This window comes from Mizuhopecten yessoensis, unplaced genomic scaffold (assembly GCF_002113885.1).
Source record: "Mizuhopecten yessoensis strain PY_sf001 unplaced genomic scaffold, ASM211388v2 scaffold11109, whole genome shotgun sequence".
NCBI classification, from domain to species: Eukaryota; Metazoa; Mollusca; class Bivalvia; order Pectinida; family Pectinidae; genus Mizuhopecten; species Mizuhopecten yessoensis.
The window spans coordinates 113846-134404 of NW_018408884.1; the positions used below are offsets into that span (position 1 = coordinate 113846).

Below are 20559 nucleotides of genomic sequence, written 5' to 3' on the forward strand. Positions count from 1 at the left end.
AGGATTTTCTAAGGCAGACCTGTAAAACGGAGGACTTTTCAAATCTGTTATTCACACATAGTATCGAACATCTGAATATACACTACACATACTTCTAATTCTTATTATTGCAACATCGATGCTTTCAAAACAAGCATTCTAAATTCATATTCATCAACAGTATTTAGGACATTTTTCAAGGCGGTTTTTATTAAGGACATTTTTCAAGGCAGTTTTCATTTTTAAGTGATTTCTAAGGCAATGTTCATTTTCAAGAACTTTCTAAGGCAGACCTGTAAAATGGAGGACTTTCAAATCTGTATGAACCCTCTGTAGTTCACACATAACATCAACATATAAACATCAATTACACCTAATGATTGCAACAACGATATTTTCAAAACCAGCTTTCTAAATTCTTATACTTAACAGGACAATAAAGCTATGATTATCTGACATTATAAATAGTCATTGGGTGATAAAAATACTTTATCTGTAAGAACATGGTCGATTATCATACAAACTCTTTCAAAACAAACTTAGCCTTTATCATTCATACCAAACTTATTACAAATATCTCTCCAACAGTTTGTATTTTTTGTTTATTACCTCATGATTTACCCCTGATGACAAATTTGAACTCCTCCAATTCAAAGGTTGGAATAGTTCATTATGAAATTTCAGGGGTCAATGTGTTGAGATGTAAGAGGAGCGAAAAAAATGTACAGCAAGACCGGAGTTCGAACCCGGGACCCTCCAAACTCTAGACAGACACTCTAACCGATTGAGCTACCTAGCCTCAGGATCATAAAACTATCTTAAGTCTAAATTTGTCTTACTTAGCAAATCACAAATAACATCATGAAAAGTGACGCCCATGTGATTGGCTAAGCAAAATCTTAAGTCTAAGAATGTTTCATGATCCCTGGGCCTGGTCGCCAGCGATCGACACAGTCCAACTCCGCTACAAAGATTTACATTAACATCACGTATATTGGTACACTTCTTAGCACCTCTCTCTTATACATAATTAACAACAGCAAACACCACTCCAAACTTAACACTAAACCCTCGACCCCACCCCCCATCCCACCCCACCCCCTTGGATTCTACGAAGGGGAATAACTCCAACTATTATCAGAAGTTGTATTAAATTCACAATACAAATCAATATGTACCTGTGTCAACCCCATCACAATATATCGGGTTATCAGTTATACATATTTACTACAGTGTACATGTAATTTAATTTTTTATAGTTGAAAATGTAATGGACTCATTGGATTCAAATATATTTTCAAGAAAATTTCAAAACTTCTGCATATTCTGTTTATACTTTCTTATAATTCAACTGAAACCTAGATCGACTTCTATATACTACTTTCCCAGGATTTCCTGAAACTCAATTTTCAGGATTTAAATTTCCATCAGCATCAATTTCTATCTGAAGAGAAATCAGTTTGCAACGAAATTGCATTGAACAACACAATTTTTGCTGTGTGTATGTTCCGGTCCAAATATGGCTATAATCTTAAATCGTTTTTTATGATTTTCTTTTCTCCTTTAGGTTGTTAAAATGATGGAATGTGCTCTGGGCATATGTCTGTATACAAATGGTTCACAATCAGTACAAAAGCTCTGATTGGTCAATAATTATCTCGTTTATCAACGGGATATTCATGTAAGAAAGTTTCATGAATGGTCATGCTAATCTATCCGCATCAAAAATCTGTTTCTGAGTGAAGGAAAACTCAAGGAAAAGCAGACAGTACCTAACTAAGAAAATATCCAGAAACGACACGATTTCACTTTCGGCGAAATTTCACTTTTACAGACACCTGAATTGACTCTAAATGAAGACATTTTTCAATAATCTTCATGGTTCTATTAACCCTTTCACCACTGTAGACCATAATGGATTCATCCAGATCAGTGCCTGGTAGAGTCTACTAAAGTTATATAGGGGTGAAAGAGTTAAGGACATGGAGGATTTACAGTCTGCATACATTTTCTAAGGACTCTACAATTGTGAATAGCATATGTTTTTTGTTTCAAAATGTAAAATTTCACAAAAGATTTAAATATTTTCTGTTTCACTGTAACCATGGAAACCTTTAACCCTTTCACCACTGAAGACCACAATGGACTCATCCAGATAAATGTACGGTAGAGTTACCTAGGGGTGAAAGGGTTAAATGTAAAATCAACAGTGATCACAATTTCCTCCACATTTCGAAGGCGAAAGGGTTGGTGAACTTGATAACAGATAACATTGTGTGAAGCACCTGAAACAAACATCTAGATGACTCTCTCTAAAACGTAATAATCTACCTAACAATTTCCCACAGAAGTACAAGGCAACAATGGAAAACTATCAGAAATCTCCAGGCACAGATAGTTAGATAACTTATCGCTTAGACTAATTCTACATCACAGTTTCCCACAGAAGTACAAGGCAACAGTGGAAAACTATCAGAAAACTATCAGAAATCTCCAGGCACAGACAGTTAGATAACTTATCACTCAGACTAATTCTACATCACAATTTCCCACAGAAGTACAAGGCAACAGTGAAAAACTATCAGAAAACTATCAGAAATCTCCAGGCACAGACAGATAGATAACTTATCGCTCAGACTAATTCTACATCACAATTTCCCACAGAAGTACAAGGCAACAGTGGAAAACTATCAGAAATCTCCAGGCACAGACAGATAGATTACTTATCACTCAGACTAATTCTACATCACAATTTCCCGCGGATGTGGAAGGCAACGATGGCATTGGCGTACTGGATAATGGACCGGTCCAGCCAGGTGATGGGATCTGCCCACAGACCCTGACCCTCGAAGTATCCAAGATGCCCGCCATGTTTGGTCACTGCTAGCAGACTCTTGTCATGTTTTACTGTAAAAATAATCATTAATGTCATATTTTTGGCTCAATTTGTTTTAGAGATTTTCTTTAACTTTTAACAAAGTCCATGGAAATCAGAAATTACTGGTATGTACTGTAAGTTATGGGAAATAAGAATTTCTAATAAACACTGAAAAATTCATGGTTGGATATATTAAGTATAGAAACTGCTTGATTTTCAGAGAGTATGTTTCAAAAATAAAGAAATAAAAATTCAAGTTTCAGTGATTTCTGTCATGGTAAAATATAGACAAAGCGTTGCTTTTCGTGTTGTGATGCACATGTACTGATATTATATCAAAGTTTTACTTTCTACACAAACAAGGTACGTATTGTTTGTGTAGAAAGTAAAACTTTGATATCACACATTTCCAAACTCATGAATCTCATTGTATTGAATGTACCAAATTTACCAAGGGGAGGTAAGTCCTATAGCCCTAATTCATTTTGGGAGGTTTATACATATAATCTGTAAACTCGACAGAATTAAAAACAAAAAAAATAAGTTATTTAAAATGTGTTAATTTTGTATCAATACTATTTCAATCTAGCTAACTTCACTTGCAAATGATATTTTACTTGGTGTCTTTTTTTTAAATTAAGGGGGAAAGGTGTCTATTTTGCATTTTCAACAATCATATATCTAGTAAAAATCATAAGAATATATGACTTTCTGAGCAAAATTTAAGTGGAAGACTTTAAACTCTTTGATTTCAATGATGAACCGATTATATTAATTGAATAATTCTGGAATTTGTAATCAATAATCAGAATCTGAAAGGGCAAATCGATCATTTATTTTATTATAATCGATAATCAGCCCATCACTATCGGATATGAGACTGTGTTTTAGTAACTTTTACCAATCATAGATCCAGACAGGACATCATATCAAATATCATCAAACTGAACAGGTTTCTTAGTACAAATACTCTTTTTCAGAGGGAGATACACGCGACAGTAAGGTAGCATGCACCCTTAACACAATTTGTACAATTTGTGCTGAATACTTACTTGCATAATCCTTAGCCACGTCAACCAAGGGCATTGGTATGATTGGGTCGTCTTCAGCATTCAACAGAAACAGCGGGATCTCAATCTGTAACCAAATATCACGTATTATAAATTAGGTATTGGATTATGTGCCACAAAGAAGCTTTTTGATAAGCACTTATTTTTGGGAAAAATGTAAAACCTGTTTACAGGGAAGTATTAAGTGTTTAGTTTATCATAATGTATAATATCAAATTATTGATACAAATCCCCTCGCCCTTTAACACAGTAACCAGAAATGCGAACTTGTTCAAGGTTTTGTCATACCAAACACTTGTATCAAGTTCCATGAAATTCCATTAAGAACAATGAGGAAGGTACCCTGGTATTTATTTATTTTATGCTCAATTCTGGCTTTTGTTACATTTACAATGAGGACAATATTTTTATTTGTTCTTGCAAGCAATAAATGTCTGATTTTAAACATGCTCTTTTTTTTTTATCAACTAAAGACACTGTACTATTTTTTTAAGTGAAATTATAGAAAACTCATTATGAGAGAGTAATCTCATACATCAACAAAACTCGAGCAATTTTGGTGGTGGTTTACTTGGTACTTACGTCATGAGCAAGGGAGGTAATTTGGTTGCGGTTCTGTACTTACGTCATGCATGAAGGGCTGACAACTGCACCAGCTGTAGTATTCCTGGAGGGACTCGAACCCCAGCCTTCTCCTGTAGATACAGCAACAAGGAGTTAACATTGTAGGATTTAATAGGATTTAATAGAATAGATGATGGACGCAGGCAAATGTCCATATCATATAATATAACAATTTTAATTTAAAAATCACTCCCATTGTTGGATTTGTAGCTAGCTAGGTGATTAAATTGCAGTTCAAGATGTTTACAATGATTGTCCAAACTCATTTCAAAGTCTTTAATTGTTGTAGCCTGTATGACCGCCTCGGGAAGACTGTTCCACATATCAACAGTTCTGTAGCAAAATGAATTTTTCCTAACATCTAATTTACAATATTTTTTCTTCATTTTTTGTGTATGCCCTCTTGTTCTAGATGTTGAATCTTGATCAAAGATGCCAGCAGTAACTTTGTTGTCGTGAAAATTGTTCATAATTTTATAGACGTTAATCATATCTCCCCTCATTCTTCGGTACATCAGTGTTGGGATTCCTAATTTCTGTGTCAGAGTACCAGATAACCTGAATTGTGTTTACAAAAGCTGGCAGGGTCTTAACAAAAATTAACCTTCGTAAAAAATATCCCAATATACAGTTGATTTCCATTGTTGTATATTCTGTAAGTTTCCCTTTCGGTCTAAACACTTACAATAAGATTTTTGAGTTTTTAATAGCCTCTTCTCGTTACTTTACAAGAAAATTAAAACCTCGCGAAATACAAATTATTTGCATCACTCTCTACCTGGTGTAAAGTTCGTCGATTTCTATCAGCGAGGTAGAGCTGTAGATTTTCTCGGCGTCGATGTCACACGTCTGTAGAAGTTTTTGATCCATCAGGATGTCCTGGTGGCGCGTCATCATCCCCTTCTGGTTAGCTGTCATGGCGTACAGGTAAACGCGACGCAGGTACCGCCAGTCTTGGAGCAGCGACGTGGCACTGGAATAAGATTTCACTTAATTAACGTGTGCATTCATGCAGGACTAGAAAACAATTTTATAAACCACTTGTAACAATATGACGACATCGTATATGTATTGTATAATGGTAGTGTTTAACCTATACCTATGTAACTAGAGTGATCTCCCTTGGTTGGCTCTGGTACCCCGTTTTAGTTGTGTGGCACCCCTACCTGAATAAAAGATGGAGCCGAGAACAAATGTTGTTGTTCCTCTCTCAGATCCATTAGCATTGCCATAACATAAGTCATGTCAAGTTAAGTTAGTCAACTCATTCACCCCTGAAGACACATTTGAACTCTTCCAATTCAAAGGTTGGAATAGTTCATTATGAAATTTCAGTGGTGAATGAGTTAAGTTAAGTTAAGTTAAGTTTATTTCTGGTTCAGGACAATTAAAGTCCTCTATACCACCCTCTCAAATAAATAAATAAACAAATTACATTTGTCAAATACTTCTATCCGGTATACATGTACATTGATGTCTATAATTTGATTATTGCTTTGTAATTGAAGAAAAGTTCTTGATTTTTTCCAGTGATTGTCCAGCTTATTTTTAAAAGAATAAACATTTAATGCTTATATTCCGAATTGTCACTGTTCTGATTGAAAAAAAAAAAATCTGAGCAAAAGAGGTAACAACACATCACTAATCAGTCTGGTCTATAGTTTTAACTTTTAAAAGCCCACATGCAAGTTCCACTTACCCAAAATTATTCAAAATGATAAGTAATAATACAAAGATTTGGCTAGTCAATTGGGCAGATTTCAGAACCACTAGTCCAGCTGGAGATTTCACTAGTCTCAGACTATCGGGCTACCCTTATTGTCTAGTCCTGTGTCACTAGTCTCAGACTATCGGGCTACCCATATCGTCTAGTCCTGTGTCACTAGTCTCAGACTATCGGGCTACCCTTATTGTCTAGTCCTGGGTCACTAGTCTCAGACTATCGGGCTACCCATATCGTCTAGTCCTGTGTCACTTGTCTCAGACTACTGGGCTAACCTCATTGTCTAGTCCTGTGTCACTAGTCTCAGACTACGGGGCTACCCATATCGTCTAGTCCTGTGTCACCAGTCTCAGACTACTGGGCTACCCATATCGTCTCGCCCCGATTCCTGTATTTTCTTTTTTTACATAATGTTTCTGTTGTAAAACCTCTATATAAACCTTTCCACTAAAAATCTTACAAATCATGTTAAAAATGACAGCACGACCACTGGGCTACCCATATCGTCTGGTCCTGTGTCACTAGTCTCAGACTAACAGGCTAACCTTATTGTCTGGTCCTGTGTCACTAGTCTCCGACTACTGGGCTACCCATATCGTCTAGTCCTGGGTCACTAGTCTCAGACTACTGGGCTACCCAGATCGTCTAGTCCTGTGTCACTAGTCTCAGACTCCTGGGCTACCCATATCGTCTAGCCCTGTGTCTTTAGTCTCAGACTACTGGGCTACCCATATCGTCTCGCCCCGATTCCTGTATTTTCTTTTTTTACATAATGTTTCTGTTGTAAAACCTCTATATAAACCTTTCCACTAAAAATCTTACAAATCATGTTAAAAATGACAGCACGACCACTGGGCTACCCATATCGTCTGGTCCTGTGTCACTAGTCCCAGACTACTGGGCTACCCATATCGTCTGGTCCTGTGTCACTAGTCCCAGACTACTGGGCTACTGATATTGTCTAGTCCTGTGTCACTAGTCTCAGACTACGGGGCTACCCATATCGTCTAGTCCTGTGTCACTTGTCTCAGACTACTGGGCTAACCTCATTGTCTAGTCCTGTGTCACTAGTCTCAGACTACTGGGCGACCCATATCGTCTAGTCCTGTGTCACTAGTCTCAGCCTACTGGGCTACCCATATCTTCTAGTCCTGTGTCACTAGTCTCAGACTACTGGTCAACCCATATCGTCTAGTCCTGTGTCTCTAGTCTCAGACTACTGGGCTACCCATATCGTCTAGTCCAGTGTCACTAGTCTCAGACTACTGGGCTACCCTCAATGTCTAGTCCTGTGTCACTAGTCTCAGACTACTGGACTACCCATATCGTCGAGCCCTGTGTCACTAGTCTCAGACTACTGGGCTACTGATATTGTCTAGTCCTGTGTCACTAGTCTCAGACTACTGTGCTACTGATATTGTCTAGTCCTGTGTCACTAGTCTCAGACTATCAGGCTACCCATATCGTCTAGTCCTGTGTCACTTGTCTCAGACTACTGGGCTAACCTCATTGTCTAGTCCTGTGTCACTAGTCTCAGACTACTGTGCTACTGATATTGTCTAGTCCTGTGTCACTAGTCTCAGACTATCAGGCTACCCATATCGTCTAGTCCTGTGTCACTTGTCTCAGACTACTGGGCTAACCTCATTGTCTAGTCCTGTGTCACTAGTCTCAGACTATAGGGCTACCCATATCGTCTAGTCCTGTGTCACCAGTCTCAGACTACTGGGCTACCCATATCGTCTAGTCCAGTGTCACTAGTCTCAGACTACTGGGCTACCCAGATCGTCTAGTCCTGTGTCACTAGTCTCAGACTATAGGGCTACCCATATCGTCTAGTCCTGTGTCACTAGCCTCAGACTACTGGGCTACCCTTATTGTCTGGTCCTGTGTCACTCGTCTCAGACTAACAGGCTACCCTTATTGTCTGGGCCTGTGTCACTAGTCTCAGGCTAACAGGCTACCCTTATTGTCTGGTCCTGTGTCACTAGTCCCAGACTACTGGGCTACCCATATCGTCTGGTCCTGTGTCACTAGTCTCAGACTATCAGGCTACCCTTATTGTCTGGTCCGGTGTCACTAGTCTCAGACTATCGGGCTTCCCTTATTGTCTGGTCCTGTGTCACTAGTCTCCGACTACTGGGCTACCCATATCGTCTAGTCCTGGGTCACTAGTCTCAGACTACTGGGCTACCCATATCGTCTGGTCCTGTGTCACTAGTCCCAGACTACTGGGCTACTGATATTGTCTAGTCCTGTGTCACTAGTCTCAGACTACGGGGCTACCCATATCGTCTAGTCCTGTGTCACCAGTCTCAGACTACTGGGCTACCCATATCGTCTAGCCCCGACTCATGTATTTTCTTTTTTTACATAATGTTTCTGTTGTAAAACCTCTATATAAACCTTTCCACTAAAAATCTTACAAATCATGTTATAAATGCCAGCACTTTAGAAATAATACAGTGGATATTTTTCCAATTGGAAATTATTCAGGTCCTTTCCCCCCATATCGTCTAGTCCTGTGTCACTAGTCTCAGACTGTCGGGCTACCCTTATTGTCTGGTCCTGTGTCACTCGTCTCAGACTAACAGGCTACCCTTATTGTCTGGTTCTGTGTCACTAGTCTCAGACTAACAGGCTACTCTTATTGTCTGGTCCTGTGTCACTAGTCTCAGACTACTGGGCTACCCTTATTGTCTAGTCCCGTGTCACTAGCCTCAGACTACTGGGCTACCCTTATTGTCTGGTCCTGTGTCACTAGTCTCAGACTACTGGGCTACCCATATCGTCTAGCCCCGATTCATGTATTTTCTTTTTTTACATAATGTTTCTGTTGTAAAACCTCTATATAAACCTTTCCACTAAAAATCTTACAAATCATGTTATAAATGACAGCACCTTAGAAATATTACAGTGGATATTTTTCCAATTGGAAATTATTCAGGTCCTTTCCCGTCACATTGTTAAAATAATCAGGTACCAATCATGTGGTGATCCGAGCTTCAAACCTCGACACAAATTTCCTAAATGTTTTCTGATTGGAAATTGACACATGATGAAGATGGCAACTAAAGAAAACATGACATCTATCCACTAAAATGTTCCATCATTGGATAAAAAGGGGGCAGGAGTGACATGGAATTTTCGATTACTCAGAAAAAGCAATATTACCAGGGGGCTCACCCCAAAAACAATTTTGACTGACTTAAAATATTTCTCTGACTTATTCTGCTTGTCTCCCTTGACTGAGGTTATCTCCCCTGACTGACAGAGACTAACTCCATTATCTTCTATAAAGATTATCTACCTTGACTGAGGTTATCTCTTCTGACAGAGGTTATCTCCCTTGACTTAGATTATCTCCCCATCCAAGATTATCTCCCTTGACTGAGATTATCTCCCTTGACTGAGGTTATCTCTTCTGACAGAGGTTATCTCCCTTGACTAAGGTTATCTCTCTGACAGAGGTTATCTCTCTGACAGAGGTTATCTCCCCTGACTGATGTTATCTCTTCTGACAGAGGTTATCTCCCCTGACTGATGTTATCTCTTCTGACAGAGGTTATCTCCGCTGACATAGATTACCTCTCTTTACTGACAGAGATTAACTCCCTTGAACTACTTTAGAGATTTACTCCCTCGACTGAGGTTATTTCCCCTGACAGACATTATCTCCCCTGACTTACTGATTAACATCGTAACCCTGACAGATTGATAAGGCACACAGGAACTGCTGCTGGTTTTTCGGTTTCTCGCCGAGATACTTGACGACAATGTTAGCACCCATACTGAAGCCGCAGGCGATGAGGTTGGTCCCAGGATACATCTGTCTCACTTCCTGTATCATCGTGTGGAACTCTTCAGTACCACCTATATGTAAAGACAACAGGTGTGATTTTCTTTCCCTATCTTTAATAATGACTCTACCTTTATAATTCGTAGCCATCACTCACTGCACTTTTTGAAATGTTTATCTTAGGATTAGTTAAAACTAATACAACCCTGCAACACTGAGTAAACCATATTAATTCTTTTGTAAAACAGTCCTGTCTTCCAAATGACTTCCTTTTCTTTTCAATGTTTTGTTTTACTTCTTTTTTAAATGGTTTTGGTTAATATGAATTAAACAAACTTTAATTGACATTTTTTAAATAATACATACAAGCATAAAGTGTGGCAGATTGACTATAGAGCTATCTTAGACTGATCATTTATGGATATATTTTCCTCGTTATATAATTACCACATCTCTTAAAATTTCAATCAGACTTAAAACAACTTTCTACAAACAAATTCACCAGTCGAAATATTTCGTTCTGTTTTGGTAATTTTCCTTTTTTATGTATTTCAAAGGTTTGTTAGACAAATAAAACCACTAAAATTGCTCAAGGACAATCATATACACATCAGAAAGAATGGTTCCAAGTAAGAAACCTTCCACTTTACTGTCACTTCACTTCATGTTACTTTCGGTTCAGATGATGTTTTCAAATTCACTAAACACTAATTTTTATGCTAAATAATCTACATAATAGAAATTCCATGATGGCTTGCGTTGATGTGATCGCCACTACATATTAACTCATTTTGTATGTTTGGCTCATATAAACAATTTACAGTAAAAAGAAACATGAACTAAGGGACATTTTGACAAGATCCTGTCTACATGAACATATTGCAGCCTCCCAAAATACACACACATACACTACACATGCATCTTGCACACAGGGGAGGCCGTCCTTAAATGACCTTAGCTGTTAATAGGACGTTTAACAAAATCAAACAAAATCAAACAACTAAACAAACAAAATCAAACAAAATCAAACAAACAAACAAACAAACGGACAAATGACCAACTGAACAAGGTATCAATTCGGACTTCATTGTTAGGGGATATAGGAATTAACCCTTTCACCACTGTAGACCATAATGGATTCATCCAGATCAATGCATGGTAGAGTCTCCTGAAGTTATATAGGGGTGAAAGGGTTTAATCTTACCATAGGTGAAAATTCTTGAGCTTGTAATTTTGACACTTCGTATAGCACCGATATGGTTGAGGACGGTGACGCGGTAGCCATTCTCCTGGGCGTAGTTCACGAACGTACAGATGTAGGATGCCTCGCTGGAATTAGCAATCCCCGGACAAACTGTGATAGTATAGTCACCTATAAATAGATACAAAAATATATTATTGACTTATAATGGACATCACCAGAGTTTGATATCCCAAAAACACACTGTGATGCATCCTGGATACTCCAGGGGTTACGCTCACTTACGCTCTCTGCACTCTTGGAGTATGTCCTAGCCAAGTTGAAGGCTCATGTGCGCCACCTTGTGGGTGAGACAAAAAGGCTAGTTTGATCCTTTGATGTACATCAAACAATTTTTTGTTGCATACTGGTAAAATTGAAGTCAGGTATCGCCCGTTTGTAATCTTCAAAAGACATTTATCACTATCAGCTGAGCGATTGGTAAGTTTTTTAACCAAGACCAATAAGATAGCTAGCAGCGTGCATTCAATTTTGTTATGACATATTCCAGAGGTGCAGAGAGTGTAAGTGAGCGTAACCCTTGGTGTATCGAGGATGACTAGGATTATAAAGTCACCTAGAAATAAATGCAAAATTATTTTACAGATAACGGGTTATCCAAGGAGACAACGGTAGCAAACCTGGACTGTGTCGATCGTTGGCGACTAGATAGCTCAATTGGTAGAGCGTCCGTCTAGAATTCGGAGGGTCCCGGGTTCAAACCCCAGTCTGGCCTTGCATTTTTTCTCTCCCATTTCAAATTTACAGTAACCATGGTAGCAATTATCTCCCTTTAATGATTAATACAACAATGGGCTCCACCATTACATTTACAAGGGTTTATGTGGTACATGTCTGAAATCTTTTCCAGATCCATTACAATAATTGTTTATAAGTGTTTACTAGATAAGACACTGTCAAAAAGAAACAAATTCAATTTTATTTTATTTTGGAAAAATTAAACCTCAAATTACCCGATAGGTTATAATAATGGGGCTTAAATTTTGCCCCAAAATTGGACATCAAATACAACCCATGGACTTAATATAAAGAGGATCTGTCATAAGTTTCCCTTCATATTAGAATTGTGATTTTGTGAAGTTTTGGATTTTTCATGTTTGCGAGCCTCTGGGGAGCAAATAAGAAAAATCTGAAACGAGTATACATCATAAATTTTAAAAGAAAGGAAACGAATGACAGATTTTTTTTATTATAAAATACAAAGTAAGCTGTATAATTGTGATCTGAAACAAATATTTTGCATATGGCCGCCTCTGAAACGATGAAAATTGCGACATATTGATTACAATTTGATTGTGATGTTACTTCCGAAGTGATATTACACACGTTACATAAACATAATTTACGTGATGGCTTTATGACACTGCATAACACGGTATTCATATGATAAATACATATATATACTATATACACTTACCTCCTGATTCATGGGCTCTGTGTGGTTGGAAAACATCATATATTATGGTGGCCCCATCAGGCAAGACAACATGGTGACGCTCTCCCTTAGGGAAAGGGGAGCTTACTCTGCCTAACTTTGCATAGACAATGGTCTGTATATGGCCGCTCTTTCCCCACCAATGCGGCGGAATGTATCTGAAACAAATTAAAATTAAAACTTTATTCAGTCTTGAATTAAAAAAATATCAAACTATCCAATTTTGCATAATTTAAAACAATAACGTGATCTAATAATAAGCAGGGAAAATCCTTTGATAGAGCGTAATTAAAGTCTCAAAAATATGTATTCTATTGAATTAAAATACAACCACAACATGCATATGATCACAAAAACATTTGATGTAGCGAGATCACGCCCTGAATCAAGAAATCAATCTGGGGTTTTAAGATTTGTTAATGACAATCATTCATGGAGCTAAGGCCTGGAAAATCATAAACAGTTATATATATTTTCTACAGACCACCAGTAGACGAGGCCAAGCTTATACATATTGTGTTTTGGTACATGTATGCACAGTTTACTGGGAAATAAGGCCAAACTTATAATAATAATATAATATTAATAATAATTCCAGTTTCTTATAATACTGCTTCATCACATTTAGTTTGTAGGCCTTCTCAAACCGATTCACAAATTATGATCCGTTGTTACAGGGCCTTTGCAACCAGCCAATATCTTTCTCAACTCCCTAATTTGGAGCATATACTGATACAGCCGGTGCTGCCACTTCGGCACTCACAGCTAACATTCAACAATTCTAGCACTGCCCAACCACCTACTCATTTACAGCTGAGTAGACTGGAACAAGTGGATTAAAGTATCTTGCTCAAAGATACAACACAGTACCGTGCCGTACCGTGACTCAAACTCGCAGCCCTTCAGTCAGGAGCCCAGCGTCCTATCACTAGACTACCGTGCCTCCCATTAATTTAGGGATGCAGGGATCTTGATGGGGTAACAAAGCTCTCTTTATTTCTATGTAGCCCTATTTGAATCATAAAAAAAATATCTCAAATTCCTTCAACCCCCCCCCCCCCCCCCCCCCCCCCCCCNTTCAAGGAAGTTTTATTTTTTTTATTTCTTTCTTTAAACATTGAGTAATTAATTATCCTGTAGATCTATCAATGATAGCATATGGCTCAGGGCAAGTTGATTTATATAGCGTAAAATAGAGTCAAAATATTTGTACAATTACCATGGCCTAACCACAAAAATTTATCATTATAAGCCTGGGGCTTTCGTCAGCTAAACTGGCTACTGTAATTGTCTGTATCAAATATTGACAAATATGATTAGGAAACTGAGGAGGATATCCTGAAATAACCACAATACTTCCTACTTCCACCAGAAATGTTATATTAACATTTTGTATAACTATACCACAAGCTGTTCCAGCGGTTGAATGATAAATATGTATGTTTTATGAATTATTCAACAGCTGTAAATGTTATATATACCCAGCGGGACCATCTCGTCACAAAATACTGAATTTATACATTTATAAACTTTTGTTTATATTTCTGGCCAGGATCAAATTGATAACTAAATGATAATTAATCAACATTGCTGATGTTCATGTATGTTAACTCAGTTACACCCCTACATATCTAAACTGGACTTGCCCAGTCATTGATATGGTAAGGTTCAAATGGGACTTTAGGGGTGAATTGGTTAATAACGTTAACACAGACCTTCATTGAATAGGAATAACGCTGCTTGACCATTTCCCATTGACCAATTATTATTAAAGGCAGTTTAATCAAGACGGGTACGGAGACTGACCACGGTCAGAGGATAGGACAGTTAATGATCAGCTTCAGCATCATCCGTTCCTGGTATTGATTTCCCACTTGTGCTGTCAAAAACCTGCAGGTCCTTTCCCTGGTTGTACACAGACGTACATCCGAGGCCAAAATTCAGTCTCAATCCCAATGAGATTCAGTTGTGTAGAATTTCATAATTTTTCAAAAGCTTTACCAGCCAGCTGACCTAAGACTTGAACACTCTGACAAGGCCTGTTCACAAGACATTTCCTAACATACCTCTACTTTGATCACTGCAGGCTTACACATTTAGCAAGCTAAGGCTGCAGACTGCGCAGAATTTCTTAATATTACAGTACTTTCACACGGGCAGGTTTTCAAAATCTTAACCAGCCAGCTGACCTAAGACTTGAACACTCTGACAAGGCCTGTCCTAACATACCTCTACTTTGATCACTGCAGGCTTACACATTTGGCAGTTTCCAAGCTAAGGCTGCAGACTAACTCCCTTTGGCTACAGACTAACTCCCTTTGGCTACAGACTAACTCCCTTTGGCTACAGACTAACTCCCTTTGGCTACAGACTAACTCCCTTTGGGTCAAGTTTGTATTGAGCTGATACCACCTAGCCGTTTTCCATTTTAAGACAAAAGGTTTTCTGAAACTGTGGTTGGAATAATTCTTTTTAAAAAAGTCTGTATGTTTCAATTTGGTATTGATATAAAACAGACAAAGTTCGTATTTTTGGAATACACTATTCGGCAAGTTTCTGGTTCAATGGCCTCGACCAGGCCTATTTCCGTTTCTTCGTATCGAGAAAAAGACCTGGGGCCGTTTTCATGGAACCATTCTCATGCTCAAGCATGGATTTTGTGCTCAAGCTAAATGTACTTTTTCAAAAGATGCTATTCTGAAGTGTTATTTTTTACCTTCGGGTATATGTGTATATATGTATATATGCATATATATATATAAACATTTTGTTTAAGTTTTCAATTTTGAGAATGCGGATTCTCCCCTATGGAAATTACAAAAGTTTGGTAAGTATGCTACAACTGTTTCTTTTTGCCAAACTTTTTCTGGGAAAGATAATCCAGTCTTTCTGACTTAAACGGCTACTTTTAATACATTATGTTAGTTTTTAATTTTATTGTAGCAGAACTAGACTGGGTCCATCATGAGCAATCAGGTAGCTCAATTGGTAGAGCGTCTGTCTAGAATTTGGAGGGTCCCGGGTTCAAACCCTGGTCTGGCCACCCATTTGTCCTCTCCTTTTACAGTGGTGCCTGTGAGTGTGACCAACCCTTGTTTCAAACATTGGGTGTACGCTTAGCAAGGGGATACCCTAATCTGGGTTGTAAATAGTGAATGTCTTCGGGGGTGAAGACTCAGGAAAAGGAGAGAGGAATGTAGCGTAAATGGACTGGGATGATCATCAGCGACAAGGTAGCTCAATTGGTAGAGTGTCCGTCTAGAGTTCAGAGGGTCCTGGGTTTGAATCCTGGTCTGGCTGTTGCATTTCTCTTTCTCCTGTTATATTATCATATCAGAATTTTCCCTCTACCGTAATGCATCATGACAGTCGTCTTATTGTGACATATCACATATGTAATAATAATAATAATAATTTGAGGTTCTTATATATATATATATATATATGTATACCGCTTTTTCAAAATCTAGTTCGAAGGTCGTCTCAAAGCGGTTCACAAATGATTATCTGGGTTATAGGGCCTTTGCAACCAGCCAATATCTGTCTCAACTCCCTGGGGAGCATACAGCCGGTGCAGCCATTTCGGCCTCACAGCTATAGCATTCTACTATTCTAGCACAGCCCAACCACGTACTCATTTACAGCTGAGTAGACTGGAACAAGCAGAGTATTAAGTATCTTGCTCAATGATACAACACAGTGCCTGGCCGCGACTCGAACCCCTTCAGACATGTGTCTGACGTCCTACCACTAGACTACCATGCCTAGCTACTGTGTACAGGAATGAGAGATTGCCCAGTCATAACAATTGTATGACAATCCATAGATCCAAGGTTCTTTTACCCTAATATAATTATTTCTCTCATTTCTGTGTGTGTAAGATAGAGATGTCCAGGGTAAGAAAGGGGTGTAGGAAATTTCTAACTTTCACCTCATTTCACGTGACGTGACATCACACAACAATGATGTGACGTCATAAATTTAGAAAACTCTGATGCTGCAATGCAGAAAAGGCATTGTGATCAAATTAAAACCTATTATGATATATTTACAGATTAACTTTCGTCTAAAAAGCTCAGGGGAAAAATTGATATTTTCAAAATGGTAGCCAGTCATAATGCAGTTCATGGTTTCTAAGCGTATTCTGGTAGTTGGAATGAGAGAAAAATACACTTTCATGCCATAGGGTGTAGGATAGGAGAATTTCATCCTCTGGATTTTCATATTTACCAAATTTGAAAACCCTTCAGGTGGAATTTCCCTATCCTACACCCCTGGGCATGAAAGAGTTTTCTAACATCTTAATTAAGTTATGAATATAACAGTTGAAAATATATATTTAATTATTCAAAAGCTCACTTTTTTCATTTTTCACCACAGAACTAGATCTATAAGTCCATGGTTTTACAAGCAAATGTCTTGTTGAAAAAATTTCATGTTACATTGTATGTGAAGATCTAAGGCTAAGGGAGACTTAAACTAGAAAATGTCTGTAAGACATTAATGTCCCCGCTGCCATGTGAAATTAATTTCAGTGTTCTATAAAAAGTTACAACAACTTTGATCTTGATACCCTGAAACATGCACACAAAGTTTAATCGAAATCTGTGGAAGAATGAAGTTGCTGTTAAGTGTTTAAATTGAATCAGTTGATGATTTTCTATATATAGCAACAGTGACCTTGGCCTTGGAACCCTGAAACACTACAATGTCCAAAGTATACTCATACTTGACCTTTGCATAAAGTTTGACCAAAATCTGTCAAAGAATGAAGTTGCTAAGTGTTTATATTAAATCGGGACGGGACGGATGTTTACATTGAATCGGGATGAAACGGGGACGGACATGGGCAACACTAGGTATATAATTTATGCCCCCCGATTTTATGGTGGGGGCATAAAAACTTCAAATTAGACTATATTGGCCATACACAACTAAACAGATCTAAATAATATCCCCCCCTATAAGTGTTTTAGTGCAAAACAACTTAAGACAAGTTAGTGCAAAATGACCCGGGGCGAACAGGGTTTAGGCTGAAACGACCCGGGGTGAACAGGGTTTTGGACAAAACAACCCTGGGCGAACGGAATTTCGGGTGAAACAACCCTGGGTGAATGGGGTTTAGGGCAAGACAATCCGAGGCAAACAGGGTTTAGGGCCAAACGACCCGGGGAAAACAGGGTTTAGGGCGAACAACCTGACCCCACAATCATGAAGTCGATCATTGACGTCTCATCAACAATGAATCAATCCTGAAACACCAACATTGCATCAAAAGTGCTGCATATGTCAGGGTAAGAGAAAAAGAATCATCAATCACATTGGGGATGAGATTGGGGATTCTGAACCCTTTTGGAAAGACTCTTAATTAAGTAGTCTAGACATGGACAAGCTTCTTATTAAATTATTTGGCAACTTAAGAAAGAATCTTTATGTACCCCTCTTTTTAAGTTTTACGATTACTCGGGATTTTTCGTCTTTACAAATATCGGGTACCGAAACGTATATAGAAGTCGGCGTTGTGTTCAATACTCAGAATTGATCATTGTGTTCAATACTCAGAATTGATCATTGTGTTCAATACTCAGAACTGATCAATGACAATGTAATTCGATAGGACCAAGCTTACTGGCGTCAGACATCTATGATCTAGGCTTTCTGTAACAATAACACTTATCAAAACACAAAACCTGGAGTACGATTATGAATAACAATAACTTAAATAATATTTAACAAGTAATTTGAACACTGAAAAACTTACGGTTCAGTTAAAAATGGGCAGGAGCTGATGATATCTTGAACGAATTTGGACCCTTCTTGCCAGTACAGCGTTGGGGCTGTAGGCATACTACTCCAGTGAAGCAGACGAAAAATGGCATACAAAAGCAAAATTCCCAGGAATGACCATATTTCCATCATCTTGAAAGTCTTGTTTGTAAATTTCCTCACACAATTGGTTGCGCCCCTACCCGGGGTAAAGACTGAGCAATGCCCATATTAAATATGTATCTCTACTCGTGAATCACGAACCGAATGACAACTGTCAGTTCAAAGGTCAAATGCAGCTAATAAAAGACAAACCGGAAAACGGGTTGGGGCGGACTTTGGAATCCTGCTTTGCAAGAGTTAATTCCCCTTAATCGTTAAAATCCATGTTCGAATGAGAAAAAAGGAAAAAATCTAACTAAAATCGATGATAAATTGTCTTATTTTTTCATGTCTTATCAATCTTCCTGTTGACGTAACTGCTAAAACTATTGCATACTGTGTAATGTATATACATTATATTGTATATCTATATCCGTGTAATTAAAGTGCTATTTGTAGACATGACAAAGGGATGTTGTTTTGGACTTTGATCTTTCAGTCTTCGGTCAATACATATTGACTTGTAAACTTATGTACGGTGGTTCGTAAGTAACATATATACAAAAGGGACGGGCGAATCAACGGGAAACCAACTGTTGTTGAATCCATGTTTAATGCAATTTTGGATGTATGGCCCGTGCAGCCTGTTGGGTATTCAAATTCTCCTAAAGTTGTTCTATGACTCTCATAAATGTGCCAGAACGTATATCATAGGTTACAACCTAAGAAACCTCCAATGAGGGAGATCTCCCTCATTCCATATTTTCAATATGAGAGAGAGTGCGTGAAACGATCGAGACTATAATTAAGTGCTTTGCTCAATTTATCTTTCCATTTTTATGCAAAAAAATATCATTTGATTCAAACACACTACCCCTGTTATGATCAGAGCACATTATATTACCATGCAATAACTAGGAGGTCTTTTGACCACAGGATGTAGATTTTGAAAAAGATAATCAAATATGACGTCACAATAAGCTCCCGAAAGGAAATGATATATGCAAACGCTCACTATATATGCTAAACCCTACTGATTCAAACATAACATTGAAAAGATTTGAGACGATGCCACAGAAACCCCAACCCTCGGGATACGATTGTTGGAAGTGTAACCTTCGGCTCGAACAACCCTCGGGTTAGACAATAAAAATATCACATCTTGGGTTGATATTTTCCCTACATATACTCATGTTAGGGAGTCATTATATATTCTAGAATTGTCATTACGTCATACATTCCTCAGACAAACTATACAGTACATCTCTTTTCTATCCCCAATCATATACATGTAGGCCTAATGTGTTCTTGTTCTTCTGTCACCATTATTTCTTACACTCTATTCCTTCCTTCCTTCCTATAAACTGTAACATTTATTACGAGATAGTTTTCACAAAGCGTGAAACTAAAACGAAATTAGCTTGACCCTAACATCTTATAATATAGATGAAATTTATGTTACAGCTATCACCGAAGTCGGCTTTGTTGGCCTGTATGGTAGCGCGCAGGCATGGATTGTAGCGTGCAGGCCTGGGTGTCTAATGTGTAATCAAACCGAAATAATTGGAGAAAACCAACAGACGTGGTCGTGGTAACGTTGATAATGGACCCCCTTGGAGAATGGAACCGGGTTCACTGGGTTGTCGTTAGACAAAATTGGGTCACAGTGACCTAACTATGAAAATTGGGTCACAATGACCTAACTAGGTAAATTAACAGTTTTAAGTTAATTTCTAAAGCTGTTGACACTTTTAATAATGCAGGTCAATTTTCACCAAAGTATGACACAATGACCTAATTAGGTAACAGTTTTACGTTGATTATTTTCGTAATATATTGAATAATATAGATTTTTTCAGTTATTTCATTTCTGAATCCAATGACAAATTTTAATAATGTAGAGCAATTTTTCAAAAGTAGGT

General features: G+C 38.0%; 1 protein-coding gene across 1 annotated transcript; it reads right to left on the reverse strand.

Annotated features, from left to right (window-relative positions):
- Positions 1-2101: 2101 nt before the first annotated feature.
- LOC110465952 (monoacylglycerol lipase ABHD2-like) lies at positions 2102-18823 on the reverse strand. Its single transcript, XM_021522167.1, has 8 exons — positions 18531-18823; positions 12752-12927; positions 11278-11445; positions 9964-10147; positions 5330-5524; positions 4553-4622; positions 3910-3994; positions 2102-2886 (listed from the first exon to the last, which is right to left on the reverse strand). The coding sequence occupies exons 1-8, from the start codon at positions 18686-18688 to the stop codon at positions 2726-2728; spliced, it is 1197 nt and encodes a 398-aa protein (XP_021377842.1). The 5' UTR covers positions 18689-18823; the 3' UTR covers positions 2102-2725.
- Between the last annotated feature and the right edge of the window lie 1736 nt (positions 18824-20559).